Source organism: Fusarium solani (genome assembly GCF_023522795.1).
Source record: "Fusarium solani strain SB1 chromosome Unknown bctg00000004, whole genome shotgun sequence".
NCBI lineage: Eukaryota > Fungi > Ascomycota > Sordariomycetes > Hypocreales > Nectriaceae > Fusarium > Fusarium solani.
This window is the reverse complement of record NW_027072152.1, coordinates 2,642,958-2,666,163: the sequence shown is the minus strand read 5'-3', so window position 1 is coordinate 2,666,163 and position 23,206 is coordinate 2,642,958. Positions and strand designations below refer to the sequence as shown.

At 54.8% G+C, this 23,206-nt stretch overlaps 4 protein-coding genes across 4 annotated transcripts; 2 read left to right on the top strand and 2 right to left on the bottom strand.

Annotated features, from left to right (window-relative positions):
- Positions 1 to 3,867: 3,867 nt before the first annotated feature.
- MRS44_007895 (uncharacterized protein) lies at positions 3,868 to 4,371 on the top strand (the record flags this gene model as incomplete). Its single annotated transcript, XM_046281064.1, has 2 exons — positions 3,868 to 4,106; positions 4,158 to 4,371. 2 exons carry the CDS (start codon positions 3,868 to 3,870, stop codon positions 4,369 to 4,371), a joined length of 453 nt encoding a protein of 150 aa, XP_046134093.1.
- A 3,194-nt stretch (positions 4,372 to 7,565) lies between these two features.
- Positions 7,566 to 9,781, top strand: MRS44_007894 (uncharacterized protein; the record flags this gene model as incomplete). Its single annotated transcript, XM_046270872.2, has 3 exons — positions 7,566 to 7,956; positions 8,016 to 9,284; positions 9,333 to 9,781. The coding sequence occupies 3 exons, from the start codon at positions 7,566 to 7,568 to the stop codon at positions 9,779 to 9,781; spliced, it is 2,109 nt and encodes a 702-aa protein (XP_046134095.1).
- A 1,711-nt stretch (positions 9,782 to 11,492) lies between these two features.
- On the bottom strand, positions 11,493 to 12,355 carry MRS44_007893 (uncharacterized protein; the record flags this gene model as incomplete). The annotated part of the gene is made up of 2 exons (XM_046269195.2): positions 11,493 to 11,628; positions 11,685 to 12,355. 2 exons carry the CDS (start codon positions 12,353 to 12,355, stop codon positions 11,493 to 11,495), a joined length of 807 nt encoding a protein of 268 aa, XP_046134096.1.
- A 7,593-nt stretch (positions 12,356 to 19,948) lies between these two features.
- Positions 19,949 to 20,470, bottom strand: MRS44_007892 (uncharacterized protein; the record flags this gene model as incomplete). Its single annotated transcript, XM_065620695.1, has 1 exon — positions 19,949 to 20,470. The coding sequence occupies one exon, from the start codon at positions 20,468 to 20,470 to the stop codon at positions 19,949 to 19,951; it is 522 nt and encodes a 173-aa protein (XP_065476767.1).
- Positions 20,471 to 23,206: the final 2,736 nt, after the last annotated feature.

Sequence of the window (23,206 nt, the reverse complement as noted above, 5' to 3'; positions counted from 1 at the left end):
TCCAACGTCTGAGCTGTTCACTGACGGCTCGAGGTGGGATGAGTCGAATTGGGACAGTGGAGGTGCTTGGGGCGTGTGCCAAAGGGGAAATGGGATATGGGGGTGATACGAAATTGGACGGCGAGAAAGAAACTCGCCCGACAAAGTTTCGAGGCCCATCGACCCGTTCGTCCAGCGGTTGCACGGTATCGCGTGCTCTTGTCGATGGTGACTGCGAGATGCGATCCAGTATCAGGCACTTTCATGGGCCATCTGCCAAGCCTGTCTCACAGGCTTTCTCCAGACGGGGTGTTCCAGGATCCGTCTATCAAAGCACCTGGGCCAAGCATCATCCTGAATGACCCTGCCTTGGCAGGATTCTCTTTGCTAGCTTGTCCTTCCATCTCCCCAGTAGACGAAGCTCGCGGGAAGTCCATGCTAACCACGTAGTGTCTGTTGGTCAAAGCTAGCGCGCCGCCTCGTGGCATCGGACAGGTTGGCTATCGCGGTTTTCTGGATACAGAAGAACCGTCAAAAGCTTGACAACAACCAGCAAAGACCTAGCAGGCTACCCCTGGCCATTGAATCTCTCTCATGTGGGCAAGAATCGAGATGGAGAAACTGGCTGGGGTCTGAACTCAGGAGGCATGGGTTTTCCGTCTGTCCAAGAGGCGAAAAGGCGGTAGAACAAAGAATCATCTTGATGAGGTCGTGGGTCGCCGATCCCACTGGGACATTCGTCGGGGAGTCATGACTCGATGGGGAAGGCTTGATGGAGAAGATACGAGAACTGAACCACATACAAGCTCCCCTGATAGCTGGTACGCGCTGTGACTCGCTGGCTCGGAGCTTGAAATGACAAGGGCTCAAGCTCCGATCTGGTCTCGACTGGATGTCAGGGCCGGAAATGATGTTGTGGGATGATAAGGCTGCGGGGGTTATAGGTGCTCATGCCGCTGTTGTCGGAACTGGAAGTCGGGTTTGGTGCCTCTGGGGCAAACCTGGTGGATAAGGGGGAAATTATGGAGGAGACATGTGTGTAGCAAACCACCAAGGAACGCTTGATGCCTTATCACCGAACGTCTGGGGTACGTATGGAAGAGCCGTATCTGTTGCTGAAGTCCGACTTTGAGAGTTAACTCGAGCGCAAAAGGCCCCGACAAGGGGCTCGAGGGGTTTCCAGGGTCGTCTCCAGAGAGATGCTGGTACCCACGAGACATCCAGATGCAACCATGGAATCTCTCTCGGCCAGACCAGGGGACAGAAACAGCCGAGAAGCCCTGAGAAGGGAGAGTCGTAGAACAGCACAGGGCATTAGCGAGTCGCAAACCGCCCACCACTACTGGATCAACCCTCTAACAACTGCAACATGGCGACCAGCCGAGGACAAATAACCGTTACCGGCTGTTTGGAGAGCGGCAGCCTCTCCATTTTGGAAGGAGACTCGTCAGCCAAGGGCGGCGCTGCTCATCTGGGGCTAGGGGCGGAACGGCCAATGAAGTGTCCAAGCAAATCGAGAAGCGCCGACACATTGTCTGGTCGTGGACCAAGCGGCGGGCCAATAGTCTTGGTCTGGATGATCCCTTTCTGATGAAGCAATTCGCCGCTTTAACCGGTCTTCGGTGTGGCGCCCTGGTCGTGGAGTGTTGGATTTCGATGGAATTTTCCCTCGTTTCGCTGGCTCCCCGCCAGTCACCTTCCCTATTCCGCTTCCACTCCTCTGGTTTGGAGCCCACTTTGATAGCCTTCCCTTTCCAAGGAATTTCTCCTTCCCCTATTCCCTGCCTGAGGCGTGTGTGACTGTGGATAATCGCCGTGGAGAGCCGAGGCTGCAGAGCGCTGGCCAGTCAGAGCAGAGGCAAAGGAGCAGCGAGAGCTGGAGAGACAATTGCCGGCCGGTGTGTCCAGGGCCTGTAGAATTCCCCAGGTACATTTTTTGCCTCACTGGGCTGGGCCTTTGCTTCGCTGCCAGACTTTGGAAGGCCTGCACTAGCTAGACAGGGGTCCACGTTGGTAGCCCGCGAGCCCAAGGCGAGAGTGTGTGTCGTGGTATGACTGGTTCGCGCTCCTGGCCGCCAGGTCGTACAAGCCTTCTGTGGCGGACAGGATGAGCCCTAGCGACCTGTGGCGATTGTTTCTGGGGTTGTCGGTTCAGCTCAGATGGTATCAGAGGATCATGGAGGCTCCAGATATCAGCTAGCTGAGTGCTCCAATACAGTCAGATTCAGCACAACACAGAGCAGCACAAAGAGAGATGAGCCAATGGAGCCATCCATCTCTTGATGGATGCAAAAGGCGGGAAGGGTCTTGTTCCTGCATTAGTGCAACATTTATGCCAGGGCGGGATGGAGCTGGCAAGTTGTGCAGGTGGGATCGAGGGAAAGCGCTAAAAGCTCAGGACGGCGGATGTCGCATGTACCCTCGCACCCGCCCAGTGAGCAGAAGGAGATGGGATCGTCCACGACACGCAATCTCAGACCACAGAAATAGAAGTGATATCGAGCCGAAGATCAATCTGTTGGTTGAAGGCCCTCCTGTGAATCTTTCCGAGCTCACCATATCAGTACTGATCGACATATGAATTGAAACCAGAAATAGCAAAATCCTACGTAACCAAACCCAGAATCCAATAGCACCACCACGTTCAGTAGCAATGCCATTATCATGGTGGCACTATCAACCACTAATCAACCATGGCGTGGGATGCATGAACGACTATGATGGCTGATGCCAGGCAGTCAGCGGATACCTGTGAAGTCTTATCAATCAAGCTGTGTTAACAAGTACTCTTTATCTAAGCCTTAGCAAGGTCCGCGTCGGGCCCTCCGGCCGCATATTGGTCTGCGCCTCGCAGCATCTGATGAACTTCCTGGATCAGTGCCACTCGTCTAAACGGAGATATTTCCCGTGAAGCGAAGCATAGAGACCATGATGATGTGCTGCTTTTCTCGTACCGTACGGGGGACATAATCTCGTTTCCAGGTGAGGGCTCGCTGTGCATGCCCAGCCAATTCTATGAGATACGGTCGGGAACAGCTTGCGGTGCCTGCACCTTCCTCGTGCATTGTTATTCATCCCGTTCTAGCACCGAACCATGCTTAAACCGTGCCATGCATCTCCTCATTTGATTTCTTTTTTAGTTCTTGTGTGTTTTTTTTAGGCTGGTCCGTCTCGGTCATCATTCTCGTCAGGGAGCGAGACAATAGCCGGGATTAAGGCCTCTCCACCCAAGAAGCATCACCAGGCACAGAGAAGCTCCCCACATCGACACCCCCTTTCCCCTTTCTCCATTGCTTGCTGTCGGCCGCACGCCCCCTGCTCTGTTCTGTGGTCCCGGCCCCTGGATGTCGGCGCCGCTGATTTGACCCATGCTGAAATAACATGGCTCTGGAAAAAGAAGCCGCCCAGGGTCCACGCCGAGTGGTGTGGCTACCCTCTGTTTTCCCAGACGACAGGCCCCCCTGTTCACCTCAATTTGCGTTGCAGCCATTGGGAGAAGCGTCCATCTCCCGCCTCTGATGACCTCCTCCAAGAGACGTCTGGCCCTCGCATCTCCACTCGATGCTCCGTTGTACAGAGAAGGCTCTCTATCAAGCATCCACCCATGGTTGAATGAATGAGCTGTCTCCACCCCTCCACCACGATGCACCACCCCCCGTCGCCATCCCATCAACGGCCATCCCTATCCTCTTTGCAGGTCGTCCGTTCGGTATAAAGCTCGAGTCCTCCAGACCTCATGAGAGTTTCTTTCTTCCTTCCTCACCCACTCACACATTCGCTACAATACCCTGACTTTTAGTCAAGTACATTCGTTCCAGCAACCCTCCAACCTCTAAACAACCTACCTACAACTTTCGAGTTACCTTAATATCTCCAACCTCAGTCAAAATGAAGTTCGCTGCTGCCCTCGCTTTCGCCGCCGGCGTCTCTGCCTACGCCAAGGGCAACGTCACCTACACCACCGAGGTCGTCACTGCCTACACCACCTACTGCCCCGGCCCCACTGAGATCACCCACGGCGGCAAGACCTACACCATCACTGAGGCCACCACCCTGACCATCACTGACTGCCCCTGCACCATCACCAAGCCCGTGATCACCACCTCCGCTGTCGTCTGCCACGACTGGTAAGTCCCCAGATTCACGAGCTGCAAAGCATCATCACTAACATGCCTCAGCCCTGCTCCTCCCCCTGCCAAGGGCGGCAACTCCACCTTCGTCCCCGTTGTCCCCACTGGCAGCGCTCCCGGCAAGCCTGGCAAGCCCGAGGGCCCCGTTGCCACTCCCACCGGTGGTGCCCCCGAGGAGGTCCCCACTGCCGGCGCCGGCAAGGTCGCCGCTCTCTCCGGCGCTGGCCTCGCTGCCGTCGTCGGTCTCGCTGCCTTCCTGTAAATCAGCAACTAGCGCGTCTCGTCGACCACGTCCTACCTACGATTTCTTTATTTCGGTAATACCTAATTCGCGTGGGAGCCTGTGGGAGAGTTAGTGTTGGTTTCTTTTCAAAGGGGATGCAAGCGATTTTCAGGGAATGTATAGACTTTTTGGACACGAACATACGAACGGAGAACCGGTATACTTCTGCACAGCTCTATGGAGTCTTTGTCTAATGATGGCCACGCTTTGCAGGAATGAGACATTCTTGTACATGAGCTTTGTCTCGGCGTCCGGAAGGAACTCGCATACACCCTGTGTGAGGTCTCTTTCGAGGCTGGGAATATAATGTGTTTATTTGCCTTTGGAGCAACAATGGGACGATTGTGCCTTGGATAGCCCGCGGGTCGTTCTCATTTCTGCCCCTGATCAGAAACTTCAAGAGACGCATTACCTACCTCGATTCACCTCGCACCCGATCCCGTTTTCCTATTCTTGCGATATACTTTTGGGAATTCTCGAACACCTCAATAGTCTTCCGCTGAGGTGGTCGAGGCACATATCCCGCTACAGCTGGGCGTGTTTATGGACTCTTGACAAGTACTTTCAATGTTGTGAGCCTGGGGAAATCTTGTATTATAGCTCAGGCAAAGCAATCATTGCTGAGAGGCCAGTTTTGGCTCGGCAAACTTCATAACTCGTTCCATCTTGAAAGTGAACATTGATGTTTGTGGTGATGGTGTCTTGGATACAGCCGGCACATCGGCGTCAAAACAAAGGGGCCTTTGTTTGTTTGCATTCTTCGGAGTATCGCCCCGGCCAGCCATTGTTGACTAGCACGGGACCATTATAGCCCGGGGTCATTTTAAGAATCTCACCAACGATCCAGTCTCGTCGACCAGCGTGTGAAAAGCTTGGCCATGTGCCCAACTGTGCATGACTCTATCCCTGGGCGCTTGCTGGCCCAGGTCACAACGCATACCACATTTGTTATCACCTCTCTCGCCCACGTCACACCGGGGTGCATGCCACGAAGCGCATGAGCTGGCTAGTCCTTGATTTCCCAGAATATCGCCGACTAAGTGAAGTTGCAGGATCAGCAGCTTGGGCGCCGTTGCCAGCGCCACCAGCGACCGAGCGATGCACCACTTCCAAGCGGTAAGAAGAGGCGCGAACGGCCAAATCGTGGCGGCCACGGGCGGCGTCGGAGGCGTCGAGACAGTGGATGCTGCTAAGCGAAATTGCGGTGTCATCTCTTCCATATCAAAACACCAGGGTTCTTTCTGCTTGCTGTCCAAGAGCCTACGCTCAGGCCTAGTGGAGCGAGGGGATCCAAAGCTGGTTAGGTTCACCGGCAAAAGAACTGCTGTGCCGTCTCCGATGTTCATGGTTGTTGGTCATCATCTTTGTCGAGATAGGACACGGCAGAGCGATATCGGGATATTAGGAGAAGCCGCAGTGAGTCGTGTCTTGGTAAATCTGGAGGCGGGGAGATAAGGGTTATTGGTTCAGCCCATGTTTGTCTGGGGCTGTTAGCACCTGGGAGAAAATAGGTAGGCTCTCAAGTCCCAGGAGTTGCGAACAAAAGCTGTAGTAACATTAAATCGTTCGAAGGTATATACCCATCCACTTAAACCAAACAGGCATGCACAAACTAGGGAACGTACACGGAATGAATAAACCCCCCTCACAAATCAGTACAGTAATAAACATTGCAGTGGAGGATGGATATAAGGCGGCTGGTTCATGGGAAGAGCGAACTTGGGAGGCGGCCTACCCTGGAGGATTATCGCGATACTTTTTTTCTTCGCCAAGTCCCTCTCCCATTTTCATACTTCACCTCCCGGGATGCAACAGTCATCTCCCTTGAAGTTGGTCGGCCAATTGCTTGATATTGTGATTGGGAGTTCCTGAACCTATCATGCAGCTCATCCATTCCTCCATGCCACGAGGACCGAGGCATTCGCGAGTGCGTCTCGGTAACCAATTGCATCAGTTGCATGGTGGCTTTGCCGCGGAACTTGAGCTTGACCACAGACAAGCCAGAGTTGAGTGCCGACAACATCCTCAAGTTGGATGCATAAGGACAACCCCAAACGTCTCCGGTTCCATCCGGGGTGAAAACACCCAAGTGGTGTGATTTTCTGCCTCATTCGCAGCGCCATCCTCACAGAGTTGCAAACAGTCACGGCAGTGTCGTCGTCGCACGGCCGGAAGGGGGAACACCCGTCCGGGGTGGTTCGGTAGTTGAGCCGACGCACGTCCGCGTTCGCATCAAGAACAACGTGTGTAAGGCAATGACTGTTTATTGTCAACAGATATCCCAAGAACGATAGACAGCCATTCTACGAATTGGATTACGCACCAACGGCAAGATGCCAATTCGTCGGGTACGCTAACTACCTAGCAAGTGCAATTGAACGCCGAACACCCGGAATATCCCCGTCGACGCCTGGCACGGGCCTGGTTCATCAATGAGCGAGCCTCATTTATCATTGACAAAAAATCAAGGAGCTCCGTGCGTGGTCTCGGGCTGGGTCCCGAACCGACGGTCATCGGTAAAGCTTACCGGACAAAGGGGAAGTTGAAGTCGGTCCCAATGGGGGATTGGGTGGAATGCGGGGGAGGTAGCGCCTTCCCCGGGTTACCAGAGCTGCCAGTGGGCACGGAGAGCGGAAGGTACAGTCGAGGCGCCGCGAACAGATAGCTTGGAGACACGAGGCAGGAGCATTGGGCGTAAGCCATCACTTCAACAACTCAACCTAGTAGTAGCTTCCACCCGCAACTAAGCCCTGATTACCTTACAGACGCTCCGAGAAACCGGACAAAGCTCCACACATCCATGCCGACGACTTTCTCCGGATCTACTTCTTCTCCCTTTAACTCTGACATTGACACCTTCGTCAGACGGCACCATAGCCGAGGATATTCTTCACCAGGCATAGCCGTCTACAGCTTGTCAAAGGGACTTCAACGGACGCTTCTCAAGCAATCTGATGCCGTTGAACTTGAGACAGGCTCTTCAAGAAGTTGTCACCCTCGTCCGCCCCCGTAGAGCTTCGGTTTCCCTCCCCGTCTCTTGTTCTCGCCGTCCTGCATTGTCATCGTTGCTGCCGCAGATACAGCCTCTACCGTGTACAAAGACACGAAGATATTCATTCCACACCCAGAAAGAGGCACAGCAAGCAAACCAAAGCCCAGGAGAGAAACCAGCCATGGCCGACGATCACGACTACCATATCCAGGACGAGGTGCTCCAGCACTCTCTTACAAACCGGGAAGACTTTTGGCGCCACCAGGCCGAGCACCTACACTGGCACAAGCCATTCTCTGCTACCATTCGGCTGACCAAGAAGACCCTCAAGAGCGGTGTTACCCATGACAGCTGGGAGTGGTTCCCGGACGGCGAGATCTCCACTTGCTATAACTGTGTTGATCGTCATGTTCTCGACGGCCATGGTGAATCTGTCGCCATCTACTTTGACAGCCCCGTCACGAACACGAGGGAAACATACACCTACCGTCAACTGCTTCATGAGGTTGAGACTCTTGCTGGTGTCCTCAGAGAGCAGGGGGTTGAGAAGGGCGATGTTGTTATGCTCTACAGTAAGTAGATCCACTAAACCTTGACTTACACGCTGAACACAACCTGACCCCACGAATAGTGCCCATGATTCCCGCCGCAGTGATAGGCATCCTTGCCATCAACCGACTCGGTGCCATCCATTCGATCGTCTTTGGTGGCTTTGCACCTAATGCCCTGGCGCAGCGTATTGATTCTTGTCAACCTGTCTTGATCTTGACAGCCTCTTGCGGAATCGACGGCAACAAGCCCCCAATTGCTTATCAGCCTCTGGTTGAGGAGGCCATTGGCCTGTCAGCCCACAAAACCGGCAAGGTCATCGTCTGGCAACGAGACCAACTCAAATGGAATGTCAACCGCAAAGCGGGTCAGCTCAACTGGCAGAGTCTCGTTGGCAGTGCTCATTCTCGTGGAGTGAAGGCGGCTTGTGTGCCTGTCCCAAGTTCCTCACCTGTCTACATCATCCACACTTCTGGCACCACTGGTGCTCCCAAGGGAGTGTTGCGAGATGCTGGTGGTCATGCTGTTGGTCTGCACCTGTCCATCAGCTATCTTTTCAACATCCACGGCCCTGGATGCGTGTCCTTCACGGCTTCAGACATCGGCTGGATCGTTGGCCACTCTTACATCGTGTATGGTCCCCTCCTGACTGGTGCCGCAACTGTCCTATACGAGGGCAAGCCCGTTGGAACCCCTGATGCGTCTGCGTTTTGGGATATTATCAGCCGGTACAAGGTTACCACTCTATTCACTGCGCCTACCGCCCTCCGTGCCATCAAGCGTGAGGACCCCGAGAATCACTTCTTCATAGAATATGGTAAGCGAGGAGGCCTCAAGACTCTCAAGGGCCTTTTCCTTGCTGGCGAGCGCTCTGAACCTACATTGATTGAGATGTATCAAGAGCTCATGACCAAGTACTGCGCGTACAACGCTCATGTCATCGACAACTGGTGGTCAACTGAGGTCGGCTCTCCCATCACCGGGCGTGCGCTTGTTCCTCATGCTGGCAAGCACAGAAAGACGGATGTTCGTGGACACCCCCCACCTCAACTGAAGGCTGGCAGTGCCGGAAAGGCTATGCCGGGCTTTGATGTCCGCATTGTCGACGATGAGGGTGTTGAGGTGGAAAGAGGGTGCATGGGCAACATTGTCCTGGCGATGCCCCTGGCTCCCACAGGTTTCCGAACTCTTTGGAAGGACGAGGAGCGCTTCTGGAAGGGTTATTTGAAGAGGTTCGAGGGCAAGTGGCTTGATACTGGTGACTCTGGTTGGATCGACCAGCAGGGTTATATCCATGTCATGGCTCGAAATGACGACGTTCTGAATGTCAGCGCGCATCGTCTATCTAGTGGTGAGTAATGTTCAGTTTCGGTCAAGGCTTGAGCTCACAGTTTGTCAGGTTCTATTGAGCAGGCTATTGCTTCCCATCCCCTCGTTGCCGAGGCATGTGTTGTTGGCATTCCTGACTCCCTCAAGGGCCAACTTCCCTTTGCTTTTGTCACGCTCTCGCTGAGGGATCACCCTGAGGATGCGGTGCCCAACCAGGAGCTCACCAAGGAGATCCAGAAGCTTGTTCGTGGTCAGGTTGGTGCCATCGCAACATTGGGTGGTATTATTCAGGGCAAGGGCATGATTCCCAAGACACGGTCGGGCAAGATACTCCGAAGAGTGTTGAGGGAGATGGTGGAGAATGCTGTTCGTGGCGAACTTGCCAAGGAGGTGGCGGTGCCTAGCACAATCGAGGATGCGTCTACGGTGGAGGTTGCTCGTTCTAAGGTCAGCGAGTATTTCCAGAAGATGGGAGCCAAGCATGGAGAGGTGGACGGCATGATTAAGGCACGGCTGTGAGAAACTCGAGAGTGGTTTCCGGTAGGATGGGGGAGGAAGGTTCACGAACGAAGAGGACAGTTCATGTGGAGGACATTTTCAGCCAGGTTTCCTTTGTATAGCGATTTGTTTGGAGCTGGATTGTTGTCTTCCCTTTGAATAAGTTGCAGCCTCAAGTCCTTTCTCTATAGCAATCATGCCCTACCACGTTGGCTACAACAGCTCAAACGATTCTGCCTGCATCTGACTAGTTTCACTAATGATCGATCAACTGATCTCCAACACTCTATGGATTTTTCTAGTTAATGTGGTCATGTTGACAATTGCACAGCCGTACAGCCTTGCAAGAGAGGGGTTGGTTGGCATAGTCTCATAACGCATTAGGCGACTTGACACCAGTATATCGAATTGAAACACGCAGATACTTGGTATGTGATTACCTCGATTCGAATTTCTATTGGCTCTATGATATAAAAACGACATGCATTTGTGGGCTTGCGATCTTGAGGAGATTGGGTGATTGTGTGCTCTGCAACCATCCCCTGTGTTCTCACCACCACGATGGCAAGCCCTATGACTGCTCCAAAGGGGAGATTGGTTCACCTCTTTAGGCAGCGTATCAACTCATTCAACAATATGCTTAATCAATGGTGCAGGTCCTTCTGATCCCACAGCCCGAAAGGCTGAGGAGAGGCGGTTGGTCAACTCGATCACAATAGACTCCATGAGGCGGTTGAGAGTCTCAGCCTTGCACATACGACCATACCCACTGGAGAACTCGGGATCCCGTCCGCTCTCCCATAGATAAGCCAGTGAGGGGCGGATTAGTAGTTGGGTCGGTGACGACCAGCGAATCCCCGCTGTTGTATGTTTTTTTGCAGTTTGATACGACTATCTTTTTGCCCTCCAACGTTGTTGGCAACATCTTGATGTGCTAGCTGCACTGCAAGTCCCTCTAGTAGTCTGTAGTCATAAAAGAGCAGAGGAGAAAGGTGATGGGCTAGTTTAGATACTTTTGTTGGGCTTCGGGGATACCCCTCTGACCTCCTACAAGCCCTCGATCAACCTAGCTCATGATTTTTTTGGTAGCCTTTTGTGCGAGAGCGTCCCTGCTACCTTTCTCAGACTTGAATACTCACTGAGAGGCCTTTCTTGTCTATTCAAGGTTGTCATGCTTCTCCATCGAGGCTTACCTTGAATCTGGCATCGCGGGACGAGATGTACTCGCAGCAGGTGACGGATGCGTAACTCACCCACATATTCCTCATCGACTTGATTCCATGTGTGATATTTGACATGAAAGAATAAAATAACACCAAGTTTTATGTTGACGGGGGATTGGGTTGGGAGGAGTAGAAAGCTGCTGCCCTGGAGCGGTGCGAAGATGACACTGGGCTGAAGTAGTTGTTGGGATCAACGATAGTTTCTGTGAGACGTCTTTTCTGGGGAAATTGAGATAACAACGGCAACTTGAATTCAAAACAGCCACCCCTATCCATAGTCTCATGAGAATATGCAGGCCTCCGATGATCTATGCAGTAACCAACAAACTCCGAGTCTTCATGTTTTCGTTTCATGCAAAACAGCCTCCATGCACCATCCACACCCAAATGCAATGCCGTCCATAATGCCAAAGTACCACTCCAGATCGTTAGCAAGACAACCTCTCCAACTCCTCTAGGCGTGAAAATTTCGTATACCCAATGCGGGCACCCTCGTCGTTGACACATCATCATTCCTTGGACGACTGTCCGGTTGGTTGTTTCGCAAACATGCCGTAGACACTCCCCTGAGCCTTGGCTGCAACCTTCATGTTTGAGAAGCGCGCCTCGGGTAATCTTTTTCCTGCCTTGAGGCTCTCAAGGACCCTGTGGATAAGTAAGCAAACGTGAAGCAAGAAGAAAGGGGGTTCCGGCAGGTTTACCACTCGGCACCGACAAACTTGACTCCGCAGCCGCCGACCTTGCGGATCTCCTTTTCCAGTTTACTCCCCGCGAGCCCTCCTCCAGTACCAGCAAGTCCTCCAGCCGGCCTCCCTACTATGACGTGGGTTACTCGTCGTCTGCCGAGGTGTAGCGACATTTGACCGCCGTGCTCAGTGAGGAGGTGCTTCAGCTTGTGGTCCGAGATGAGAGGAAACGTGCTCCCGTTGACGTAGACGACCACGCCGTCAAATATGCGTCTGTCTTCCTTCTTTGCTTCATCTTCTTGCTTCCTCTTCTCCATCAACGCCTCCTCACATGTGAGACTTCCCTCGACCTCTTCCTCCCCAGCCAGACTCTCCTTCATTTTTCCCGGCTGAACAAGCATGTCTCTCACACTCCGCTGAGCCCTCTCCCTCACAGCTTTGGGGACAATAGCCTTGCGCTTCTCATCGTAGTCCTCGGCGCCGGCACCCCACGTGTCGTTCATCCGCTCCCCTCCAGCTGAGCCGCCGCGGAACTGGCTGTTGAGCTTGCGGTTTCGAGACTCACGCCAGCCTGTACCCGGGTTGTTCTCCGGGCGTTGGTGACCGGTTGACGATGAGTTCCACGGGTCGAACGAGGCGCCGTGAAGAGGCTCTGCAGCCTTGGGGAAGGGTTGCTTTGGCGGCATGACAGAGAAACTGACGAGCTTGGTGATACAGCTAGATGATCACTCGAGCGCGGCGGTGTTTCTGCGCAGACGTAGGCGTGTCATTTGTGTTTTTGGATCGAGTGAGAGTCAATTCACGCTACATTTTGACATTCTTTGTCGTCATGACCCGCGTTGGCGCGTGCGAGTGACACTGGTCACGTCTGATGGTTGATTGCCCCTCCAACCTCAGACGCGAAGTCACATGAGAGCTTATTTCGCGTGCCCGCCTGGAATGTAGTAGGAGATACTTCACTTACTCACTCACTCACTCATTCATTCATGAATCGTTATCAACTTCATCATTACACACCCAGACTCAACACACACCTCTTATTTAGCTTGATCACTATCAAAATTTTCAAGGGGTATTTGACCCTGAATGAATATCTCGTCATGGTTCATGGCTCATGGCTCAAACTCTGTCCTACCTCATGTCCCTAGGGTAAGCCAATCCTCTCTCATATCCGTGGGAGGCCTTGAAAGGACGAAGCCACGCTTAGATGAGCCCCGAAACTCACTCATGACCGTCTCAGGCCACTCACAGCTCATAACTGGCAATCGCACCATCAAGCGGGAAATGGCTCAGCTTCTCAAGATACAGCCACAGTCGAGTCTTGAGAATCACCAACAGCCAACCAATACAATTGACCAACTTGGTCTGTGTCACCGTAGTCAGTCCCAAGCGAGATCTCTCACATCCCAAATCTCCCACCTCCCCCCAATTGCGTCGCTCATCTCTCCACTTTGTCGCCAGATGCATGCAATCCAATGCAAAGCTGCAATCGTGATGTGCATCATTCAAGCTGCTGCGATGCGCAGGGCTGACATACCTGCCTGGCCTGGCCTACCTACCTACCTTACCTTACCTTACCTTACCTTACCTTACCTTACCTTACCTTGCTTTGCTTTGCCTGCTTGCTTGTTTGATCTTCTCACGCGCAGATGGCTCGCCGCCGCCGCCGCACCACGCGGCCATGTTCTACATGGCATGCCATCCATCCGTCACTCCCCTAGGTATAGCATTGGCATTGGCATGGGCATGACATGGCATGGCATGGCGCGGCGCGGCAGAGCATACATAGCATGGCATCGCATGCATCATCTCCAGGTCCTGTCCTTTAGCCTGTCTCACTGCTGCGGGCGTTGCCGCGTCCATGCTATGCTATGTTTGGTGCCATCATCGACCTCAGCTGTCTCCTGATGAATCCTAGATTGCTTCAAGTCTCTGAGCCCAAGAACGCCCGGGCCGTCAAGAGGTTTGGATCCCTGCATTGGAATCTCTACTGGCATGGATCCTCCAATCCAATGCCCGTCTCGCATCTGCCCATGATGGTTCACGCAATACACGGGGTCCCTGAGCTCAATGTCAGCCAGTCAGTCAGTCACCAACAACCAACCTCCAAGACTCGAACAAGCAAGCAAACAAACAAGCAAGCAAGCGATGCAGTGAGCCTGACAGATGATGGATGGTGTTCCCCTGTAGCCTGTCAAGGCCCGTCCCTCGCGTCCCTTCCTCCCTCTCACAACCACCATTACCACCACCACCACCCGGCGGCCCGTGTCTGTCAGTCAGCTCGAGATGGACAACTTCCGTTCATGATCCCGGGGCGATCCCTCTTCTCTCCCCCTTCATCCTCGCCATATCTTGCCCCAACCCCTCACTCATCGTCAAGTCGACGACTCCCGGGAACCACCAGCCAGCCTTCCTTCGATCGCCGACCCCGAGCCGAGCGCCCAACGCGACCCTTCCTGGTCGATCGTCCCCTTGGAACCCCTCTCTCGTACTTGGCCCCCAGCCTCGACCGTGGTCCCTAGTTCTGCCATTGCCATGTTTTCGCCCATCGTCCGACCAGGATTGCGGGAACTGACACCATCAAGGATGAGGCGTTCGCGACAATCACCCTCTTACTGCCAAACGTCGATTGCCACCAACCCCCCAGCTCCCTCCCCCCAGCCGGCCAGCCAGTTGCCCTTTCCAGGCCTCCCTCCCCTTCCTTCTCCAGGAAACCAAGCAAGCAAGCAAGCGGTTCTAGCACCACCTCTATCTGCACATATGCGGATCATACCTGCAGCCCACATCCCGTCGCTACGCCTTGTCGACCTATCGAAGCTTCCTTCTCCGGACATAAAGACGCAATTGACTGCCGTGAAGCTGTTGTGGAGTGAGACTTTGCATCGCGGGTAGCAGCATCCTCGGGCAGGGCTCAAGGGGCAACGGGAATCCCGTACATGTCTGTCCCTCCTCTTTGATACGGCCCTGGCAGATGCACACACACATGATCAGGATGCCACCGACCGGATGCTTCATCAAACGCCCCCTTCCAACTCCATCTCACCAGCCCAACGCCTGGCCCCGTCTCTTCACGCCCCCAATAACCACCCTGGTGGGGACCGGGATCTCGTCCAGAAAAATGTCAGCAGATATGTCCTGAGTGCTCGATCGTCTCTGCCTGTCCCCCCAGAGTCTGGGCATGTGTCTCAAGCAGATAGGTCGTATGGCCGCCCAGGGAGCCTCTCCCCCATCCCATCAGTGTCGTAGTAGCCATGTATGTATGTACATATCCGCACATAACCACGGTTGTCCTGCATGCACGCACGCATGAGGGCTCCTCGTACATTAGTTGGCAGGTGGATAGCCATGTCGTCCCCCATCCATCCCTCCTACACCCCGCTGCGTGTTGCGCGGGAAGGCTAATGTAGTGGGCAAGTCAACGGTTAGATCCTCATTCACAGCCTCTTGTTTCTGTACATGCCCTCCTCTCTCCAACCGCCCTGCTGGTCTGTCATGAGAGGTGGGATCCTTGACTCTGAACTGCTCTCCGACTGTGATGTGGAACCTGCTTCCACGAGGCAGTAGCACCTCATTTGCCCGCCATAATCATCATGATGCGATCCTGCAATATCTCGATGAGAGCAGCCTGGGTCGCACAGTCGTCCTTTTTCGTGTCTGTTTCTTCTTTGATGCCGCCGTGGATCCTCACTAGCATGCGGAGTACATGCTACATGCTCCCTACCCGTCAAGCCCCCCCAGCACGCTGACAGGGAGCGACGCATCCGCCGATGGCTTTCGTTGGCTGCTTCCTTCAAGATCTGTTTTGTCGTGGCCAAGCGGGGCCACCAAGTGAGCTGGCAGGGAAGTGGTGCCGTTATCATGGCCCGCTTCCCACGCAGGGCCACCCCTGTCTAGCCATGCAAGGGAGGGCGTTGTTCTAGGGCCGGTACCTCTCTCACACTTGGAGGTACATTCGGGCGAGAGAGTAGCGGTGAGGGCAGCACTAGGCCTCAAAGGGTTCTCATCGGGGCGCGGAAAACGGACGGTATCCTGGTGCCCTTTTCAACGTGATTCGGAAACCACTGAGGAGGAGGGCCCGAGACCATCGTTGAGAACTCAATCGGCATGCTGCGTAGGCAGGAGAGTAGTAATTATAGAGCTGGATGCGCATGCAAGCACAGGTCAGATCTCCAAGCAGTCCCGGGCGGAGGGCAGAGCACAGGAGCGCACTAAGCGCTGCCAGATCGCATCTGGGGATGGATTGAGAAGCGCAGCGGCAGTATGTGGACAAAGCCCCGAGCTCGGGAGGCCGGGGTTATGGATGCGATGGCACCGTGGCAGGGCACTGGGCGAAATATCCCGGAGCTGGAGTGGCTGTCTGCCGTCCGTCTCTAGCAGAACTGACTTCACCAACCAGGCGCCGCACCGTGTGAGCGGCGCTCATTCCTTCGCCGCAGGGCAGGCAATCAATCCTCAACGGACCGTTGCCCGTAGGCGGGACGCTGCTGCAACTGCTGGGCTTCCCGCCCGGCTGCCCAGTCTGCTGGGCTGGCGTCTGCATCGTGGACTTCCCCGGAACTTGTACCCGCGTATGGATTCATGATTGCCCTCGCCTAGGCGGCCGGCCGCCTGCTGCTGGAATTCAAGAACCAAACCTAGTCCACGACGCAGACAAAAATAGATAAAAGGGGGCCCTTGGCTGAGGAGCAGGGTCGAATCGAATCTGATGACCATCGACCTACTGAACCCTTCGCGCTGGTCGTTGGGGGTGGTGATGGCCGCTGGCTTGCAATGGTGGTGTGCCAAAAGACGTGGTGGACGCTCATTGGGTTGAGATCCAGTGACCGGCCCAGAGCAGAGTGCCATCACGGCTCCCTAATCAGCCAGCTCGAGGAACCAGACCAGACCGACCACCAGGCGATAGACAGACGTGTTGTGTTGAGAGACGGTCGGCCCGGCGGTACGCGACTTGCTTGCCTTGCCTGGTTTGGTGGCCAGGCAATTGCTATCCTGACGGTCAATCTGAATCGATATCCTGGCCTGGAGGCGACCAGCCAGCAGCACATGGCGTGGTTGTCCATCCCGAGGCCAGAAGAAATGCCTCGGGCTGTCTTGACGTCTGCCCCGCTGCAAGACACGACCGGTGCCGATATGAGTGTGAAATCGAGTTGCATCTCGGCCGGAGTCCAAGGCCGAAAACCGAACGGCTTCCCAGTCAGGTCAGTCAGGTCAAGTCCTGGGGGGCACTTTTGTCAGCACCCAGCCCAGCCCGACCCGACGACTCTGTTTCTCGGCCGCTCTTCTCACTGTGCCCATCTCGCATCTGACAGCGAGACGAACGGGTAGCCTAACGCCAGGATCCCCCACCAAGAGCTGGCTAACGGGCACCGGTGTGCTAGGAATTGGACGGCCCTAACGCCCTAGGAGGCAAATGTGGCGACTCGGCTCGTTAATTCTTGGCCATTGTCGATTCCCCCACGGTGGCCACGGGCAGAGGCAGCCCAGTCGTTGGCCGGCTTAGACGCAAAGGGCTCGCGCGCTGGCTAGCAGACGGCTGGGGGTTGCTGAAACGCCCCCAGCCAGGGGACCCATGCTCATTCTTCCCGATCTTTCTGCAGCTTTCATTGGTCATGTTCTAGACATGCACTACATAGCCGCTGTGCAGAACATGCGAGTGCTCAAGCCAACATGATCCCCCTGCCATCCCTGCTGACCGGGAGAGAAGGCGGCTGCAGGGACTGGAGCTTCTGGAGGGGAAGTTTGAATCGACCAGCAAAAGAAAGCTCAGCCCTTCCGGGGGCTTGCAGAAACATGGGCATGGGCATCACGGATGATGACGGAGGGTATGCATTCATCACGCCACGAGGCCATTCATACACTGCCAAACTGACGTCTGGGTGCCGGCAGATAGAACGATTGAAGCGTTTCGTATCCGGATTGTTTGTCAGAGGGCTGAGACAGGTCGAGTCGAGCCGGAAATGTGAGACCTATCGACGGGGGGCTCACCAACAAGGGCCCTCTCTCTGAATCACCCATTCCTTGCCATCACGTGCAGGGTTTCAAGAGGCTGATGGAGAAGCCAACAATGACGATAGTATCCGGATGGGTTTCCAATCTCGTCTGAGCAGGGCCCAAGCCCGGCCATTGTCTCAAGGCTTGCCACCGTTGGAAGCTTTGTAGAGACAATCTCCGCAAATCGTCCTTGCTAGTATTACCGGTTCCCGCTGTGTACCGTGTTTCCCAGGTTTATCTGATTGCTGGGCAAATGAGGTGGCGCTGTTCAGGCAGGACCAGCTTCATCAAGCAACACAACTCCTCAACGACAACCGGCTGAGAGCTGCGCCGCGTGGCCGGTTGAGGTGATAGTCAAACAGAGACCCCGCAACTTGCAAGGCAGTTGTGCTCGGGAACTAAGGCACATCATTAACCAATCGACCAGGTGGCTGTGGTTCAATCAACGTTTGCGAGGTCTCAGGCCGGTTGACGGGATGTCTGAGAGATTGGCTCGTCATGGATGACAGGTGTACGAGATGAGGCTCATCCCTAAGTCCGCACTCAGGCGGGCTCATGTATGTTGCCGGAACATGGCTGAGGACGAACGTCGATACGGTAGTATGACCGCTGTCATGGGTTCCTCGGGCATCCGGCTGCTTGCTTGCGTTGAAGACTCGAGTTTGGGTTTCTCGCATCCTGGGCTGTTGCGGGCTAGCGGCAGCTAGGTAGAACAGCATGGTACGACGAGTCTAGAAAAAAGCAAAGTCTTCTCCTCTGACTTGTTCCTTGTGTTGAGGGCTATATGTGGCAGGCGGGCATATCCGACGACAATGGGGTGAGGGTCTTTGTGAGGGGAGCGAAAAGCCTCAACTTTCCGATGCGGGGCTGCTGGCATCTGTCAGTCAATCTATCATGGATATGATATGTGTCGATGAGCCGGGAAGGCTGGGGCGAGTTGTCATTCAATGTCTTCAGGGCTGGGTCTCTCTCGGGCTGCCATCAGTCTTGTCTCAAGACACCCCATCTACGCGTGGTCTGTAGATGTGGATTCTCTCTGGCCAGGCCAGGTGAGACAAGAGGCCTAGATCCAGGATAGAAAGGAGGCTTTCCTGAGGGCTCGGGTCATCTAGTGTGGCTGGACATGTGTCCTCCGTTGAAACGTGCTGGGCAACGCGGTGCAGCCAGTCGGGGGCAGCCAGCTGTCAAGCTGTCCCGACCACCAAGACCCGAGGAGCACTCCAGTTGGCCAAGCAGAGTGCCTGATCTCTGATAGCGATAATCGCCCTGGGCTGATGGTCAGACTGGGTGCGATTGTGCGAAAGTGTCCGCCGAAAAATAGGGCCAATCAGCCAACCAGCGACAACAAATCGCCTGGCGCGTTGGGAAAAAAACGCTCTTGCTCCACATCCTTGCTAGCTCCATCAACGGCTGAGAGCCAGCATCGCAATCCCTGGCCATGGAGGGCAGCCGGCGAGCGAATGACGAGGGCGACGGAGGAGGGGGTGCTTCGAATGGGCCTACCCTCGTCAATCGGTACATGAAATTCTAGATTAGAGTGCAACAATCAATTCGACAGGGACAGACGCGCTGACTGAGAAGGGAAAGAGAATTGCAAGCTGGTGTTGTTTGATGGGATGGGATCCATGGGTGAGGCGGATGAGAGTGGACGTCGGTGATGGTGGAGGTTAGAGGCGGGCGGGATGAGATCGGGGTTTTCGGCGCGAAGTACCGGTACTTGCTAATGCCTGTCACAGTGCGCAACCGCTCCTTCCTCTTTCAAGCTCCTGACCCTCGGCTCCAAGCTACCCAGGTAGGTGCGTTGGTGATGATGGTCTCCAATATCGGATGGCGCGCCATTCGAGGAGCGACTTGCGAGCTCTGGAAGACATGGATGGTTCTGGTCCAGCAGAGCTCGATCATCGGATTGACAGCCTGCAAGCATCCTGTATTACTTGCTTTGGCGGGGGCAAAAAACGACGTTGGGATGATATAAAAAGCAATTGCCTGGTGGGGATATGGCGAGATCTCAACTGCACGACAGTCAAGCCTTTTCCCGACGGGAGTCTATCAAGTCAAGACCCCGACGGAGACTCGAGTTTCCAAGCTGTGTTTCGACCTGTCCTCAAATTGGGGATGCGTCCTGGTCCTGGCCTGGCCTGGTACCTGCGTTAATTCCAAGCATAGCCACAGGCGGGCTCATGTTCGACTGGTTCGCTTACCAGCGTCGAGCCCATGTACTCCCTACATTGTATCGCGTACCGTATTCCTTTTTCTCGCTGTCACAAGATCCATCTCATGGTGCTAGGCTAGCTAGCCAAACTCCCCGACCTCGCGCGGTTCTGGGCGGCCGCAAGGAATATGCTCGAACTCGATTCCCGCGAGACATTGTCCTTTCTTCTGACGGGGTTCTCGACTCTCTCCGTCCCCCGCGGGCTCCCCTTTCCCAGCCTCCCTCCATGCCCTCCCTTGACCTTCAGGGGACCCCAGTGGCCGGACGAGAGAAGCTTTGCCTTAGTCGCAGCGGAATCTTGCATCTGGGCACATGGTCCCCACGGAGCTTCTGCACGCTTGGCCATCCTCTGTAGTGGCACGGAAATGCGATGCGCGCCCCGGCCCTTGGTGCCGACATGACGGCCGACAAGCCCTGGCTCGTGGTAAAACTTCTGGAAATGCAGTCGGCGTCTCTTGCAGTGCCTTGCCTTGCCTTGCCCTTTGCTGCGTGTCTTGATGCGATGTGAAATGCCAGATCGTCCCCGATCCAACGATGCCGGGTTCGTCTCAGTTCTGGACACCTTGCGTTTCGACGTTGACACATATCCTGAGCCCATGCCTGATGCCGTCGTCACTTTGACGCCTCCTTCTTTTACGTAAGGTTTCTTTTTTAATTCATCCTTTGGTTGTGGTCACTGGCTTGTACCCCAGGCTTCAAAGCTGGAGCTCTACCCAACTATCAAACTTGGACTGTTCATCACTGGACCAGTATGCAATCATAACCGCAGCCTCGAACCAACGTCATGTACGTAACCGCCTGGGGTTTGGCAAGCGAGGCGTCCCTCGGCCGAGAGAAATCAGAGATCCTGTGCTTGATCCTCGGCCTGCCCGACATGGGCGTTGATGTCAACGCCAACCTCTTTCTTTTCTTGTAGACCTGGACATGATCCTGCACGCCCCAGTATGTCCAAAATAGGGAGCCATTACGCTTAACCGCTGCCATTGACTAACTTGAAAGCTGGGAATTGAGTTGGGGATGAAGCCATCGTCTGCAGTGCCACAAAACTAAGCATGCATGGTAGCATTCATCATATGTCAGGGCACAGAGAGAAATCTGTGAATGACCTCTTATCGCCGAAAACTTTGCAGGCTGGCGCTGTGCCTCGTAGTTCCTTACCTAAGGCACCTCCTACTCAACTGGGAAGGTAGCAGAGTGGGGAAGGAACTTTAAATCTGGCGGGGGTTTTGTCTGGCCGGGCTGTTCCAGGACTCCATGTCTCTGGCTTTTTCTTGAAATGCCCCGCCTCTCTCGGCCACGGTGAGAGCGCCATCCAGATATGAAAAATACTGCTCGACTTGGAGATATCAAACACCATGGTCGTTTATCGGGTTTTCCCATGGCGCCGCACTCAGCCTCGTGGTTAGATGTGTGTCATCTGCACTGAAGACCATCGTACATCCACTTATGCACACCTTCCGGGACCGGCCTCTTGTGTGTGCATTGGCATGCACCCCAGGAGGACCAGCCCGGCCCTGTCACATTCGCCCTGGTAGCACTTATGCATCTTGCATGCCCGGTCAACGGTGCGTGAGTAGGGTATCCCTCCGTCTGTCATGCTATGCCAGATGGGCAGCATGAGATCTACGGATTCACGAAGCTTGTTATATCTCAGCCAACGGGCCCCAGGACTTGATCTCGCTGGAGAATTCCTCACACAAGCCAGACAAGAGTCTCGATCTGCCATGACAACGATTGCAATGTCACAAACTCAACGGAGATAGTGCTGCCCCGTCATGTCCGAGCACCAAGGCGAAAATCGGAGGTCGGTCAGCGCCTACTACGTACTCATCACTCACTCATCAGGATCCCCGCCCATAGACGAGAACCCCGGTCGAAATAGCACCGACCAACTTTCCAAGGACCCCTCTTCCTTGGCCAAGGTACCGCACATCGTCCATCTTGCTGGGCCTGCAAAGCTAGAGTAGAAGAAAAGCTCCGAGAAGAAAGACCCTTGCGTTGCTTTCGCGTGTCGACATTGCATCCGGGACCCAGTGACAATCAAGACACGTTCTCATCTTTGATATCATCTCATGTCGATTTCATCTAGTACACGGATCGCAAAAAAGTCGGTCAGGTCAAACAAGGGAAAAAGAAAAAGAAAAAAAGTCAATTCCGCGCAGCCCGGCCCGGAGAAGCAATGTGCAAGGGCAATTGACGTGGGAGGCGGCCAAGCGGTGGCACCAAAATCATCAGCATGATAGGTGTGAGGGCTAGGGAAGCAAACATGAACGTCCCCTGCGCGTTTGTACAATGTACCGAGTACAGAGGCTTCACATGTCTTGGACGCCCGGGTGGCTGACCGGTTCCCGAGTTTTGGCAACTGAGTGGGCTCCTTGGATCAAGTCCATCGAAACTCTCATGGAAGCTGAAGCAGCCGGCGACTGTTGGCGACTGACTGGGATGGACTCAACAAAGCGGAAAGAGAGAAAAGAAATCTGGGTCTGAACGAGATTGGGGCTGTCTGAGCATCGACGATCTTTCTCCTCCACTCCCGTCAGCCCGCCGAGTCCTTCTCAAGGGAGAGGCAACAATGGCAGAGAGAGACAAACTGAGGACGGCGGAAGGATGTGAGACATGATTCCTGGCAAGTGGCTCATTGAGACCGCCACAGCGCAACCCCAAGACCCGAGGGCAAGCGGCCATGGGTCGGAAATACCGTAGACGACAGTCATCAGTCTTGTCATGACCTAGCTGCTGGCGTGGTGCCGCGTTGGCACTGTGTCCTAGCTAGCCCGCCCCGGGTCCTTGTGTTTCTTTGTGCGAGGTTTGCTGGCGGGCCAGCCCAGCCACGAAGTCGATGTGTTGAGCCAGACAGAGACAGCTTGGCCAACGCCAGCGCCAGCGGCGGCGTGTGGCCTCTGCTTGCTTGTCCCAAGGCTGGATCCCAGTCCTGGAGGGGGAATCCGGCCACTTCGGAGGGCGACGACCCATGAAATCACGGTCCACGGGCCATGGACCTCCTCCGCACCAGCGGGCGCCGGCTCGCGCGATTGCGCCCGAGATCCAACGACCGGGATGTGGTCATATTTCGCTCAGTCCCGTCATCCAGGCTCCAGACTCGGAGGAGGCTGGCGGTGACGGGCACGAGACAAGGGGAGGCTAGCTATCACAGTGGGAACCCATTGAGCCCTGTGAGGAACTCGGAGCGCACAACGGTCACCTCTGTTGAATGTCTCTTTGTCGACGGCCGTTCCTGCGCAAGCACATCCGTAGTCAGAAGTTAGTAGACGAGCACAGCCTCTCCGCTCCTAGTCTGCATGTGTAGTCGGTTGATGGATTCTCCGCACTATCT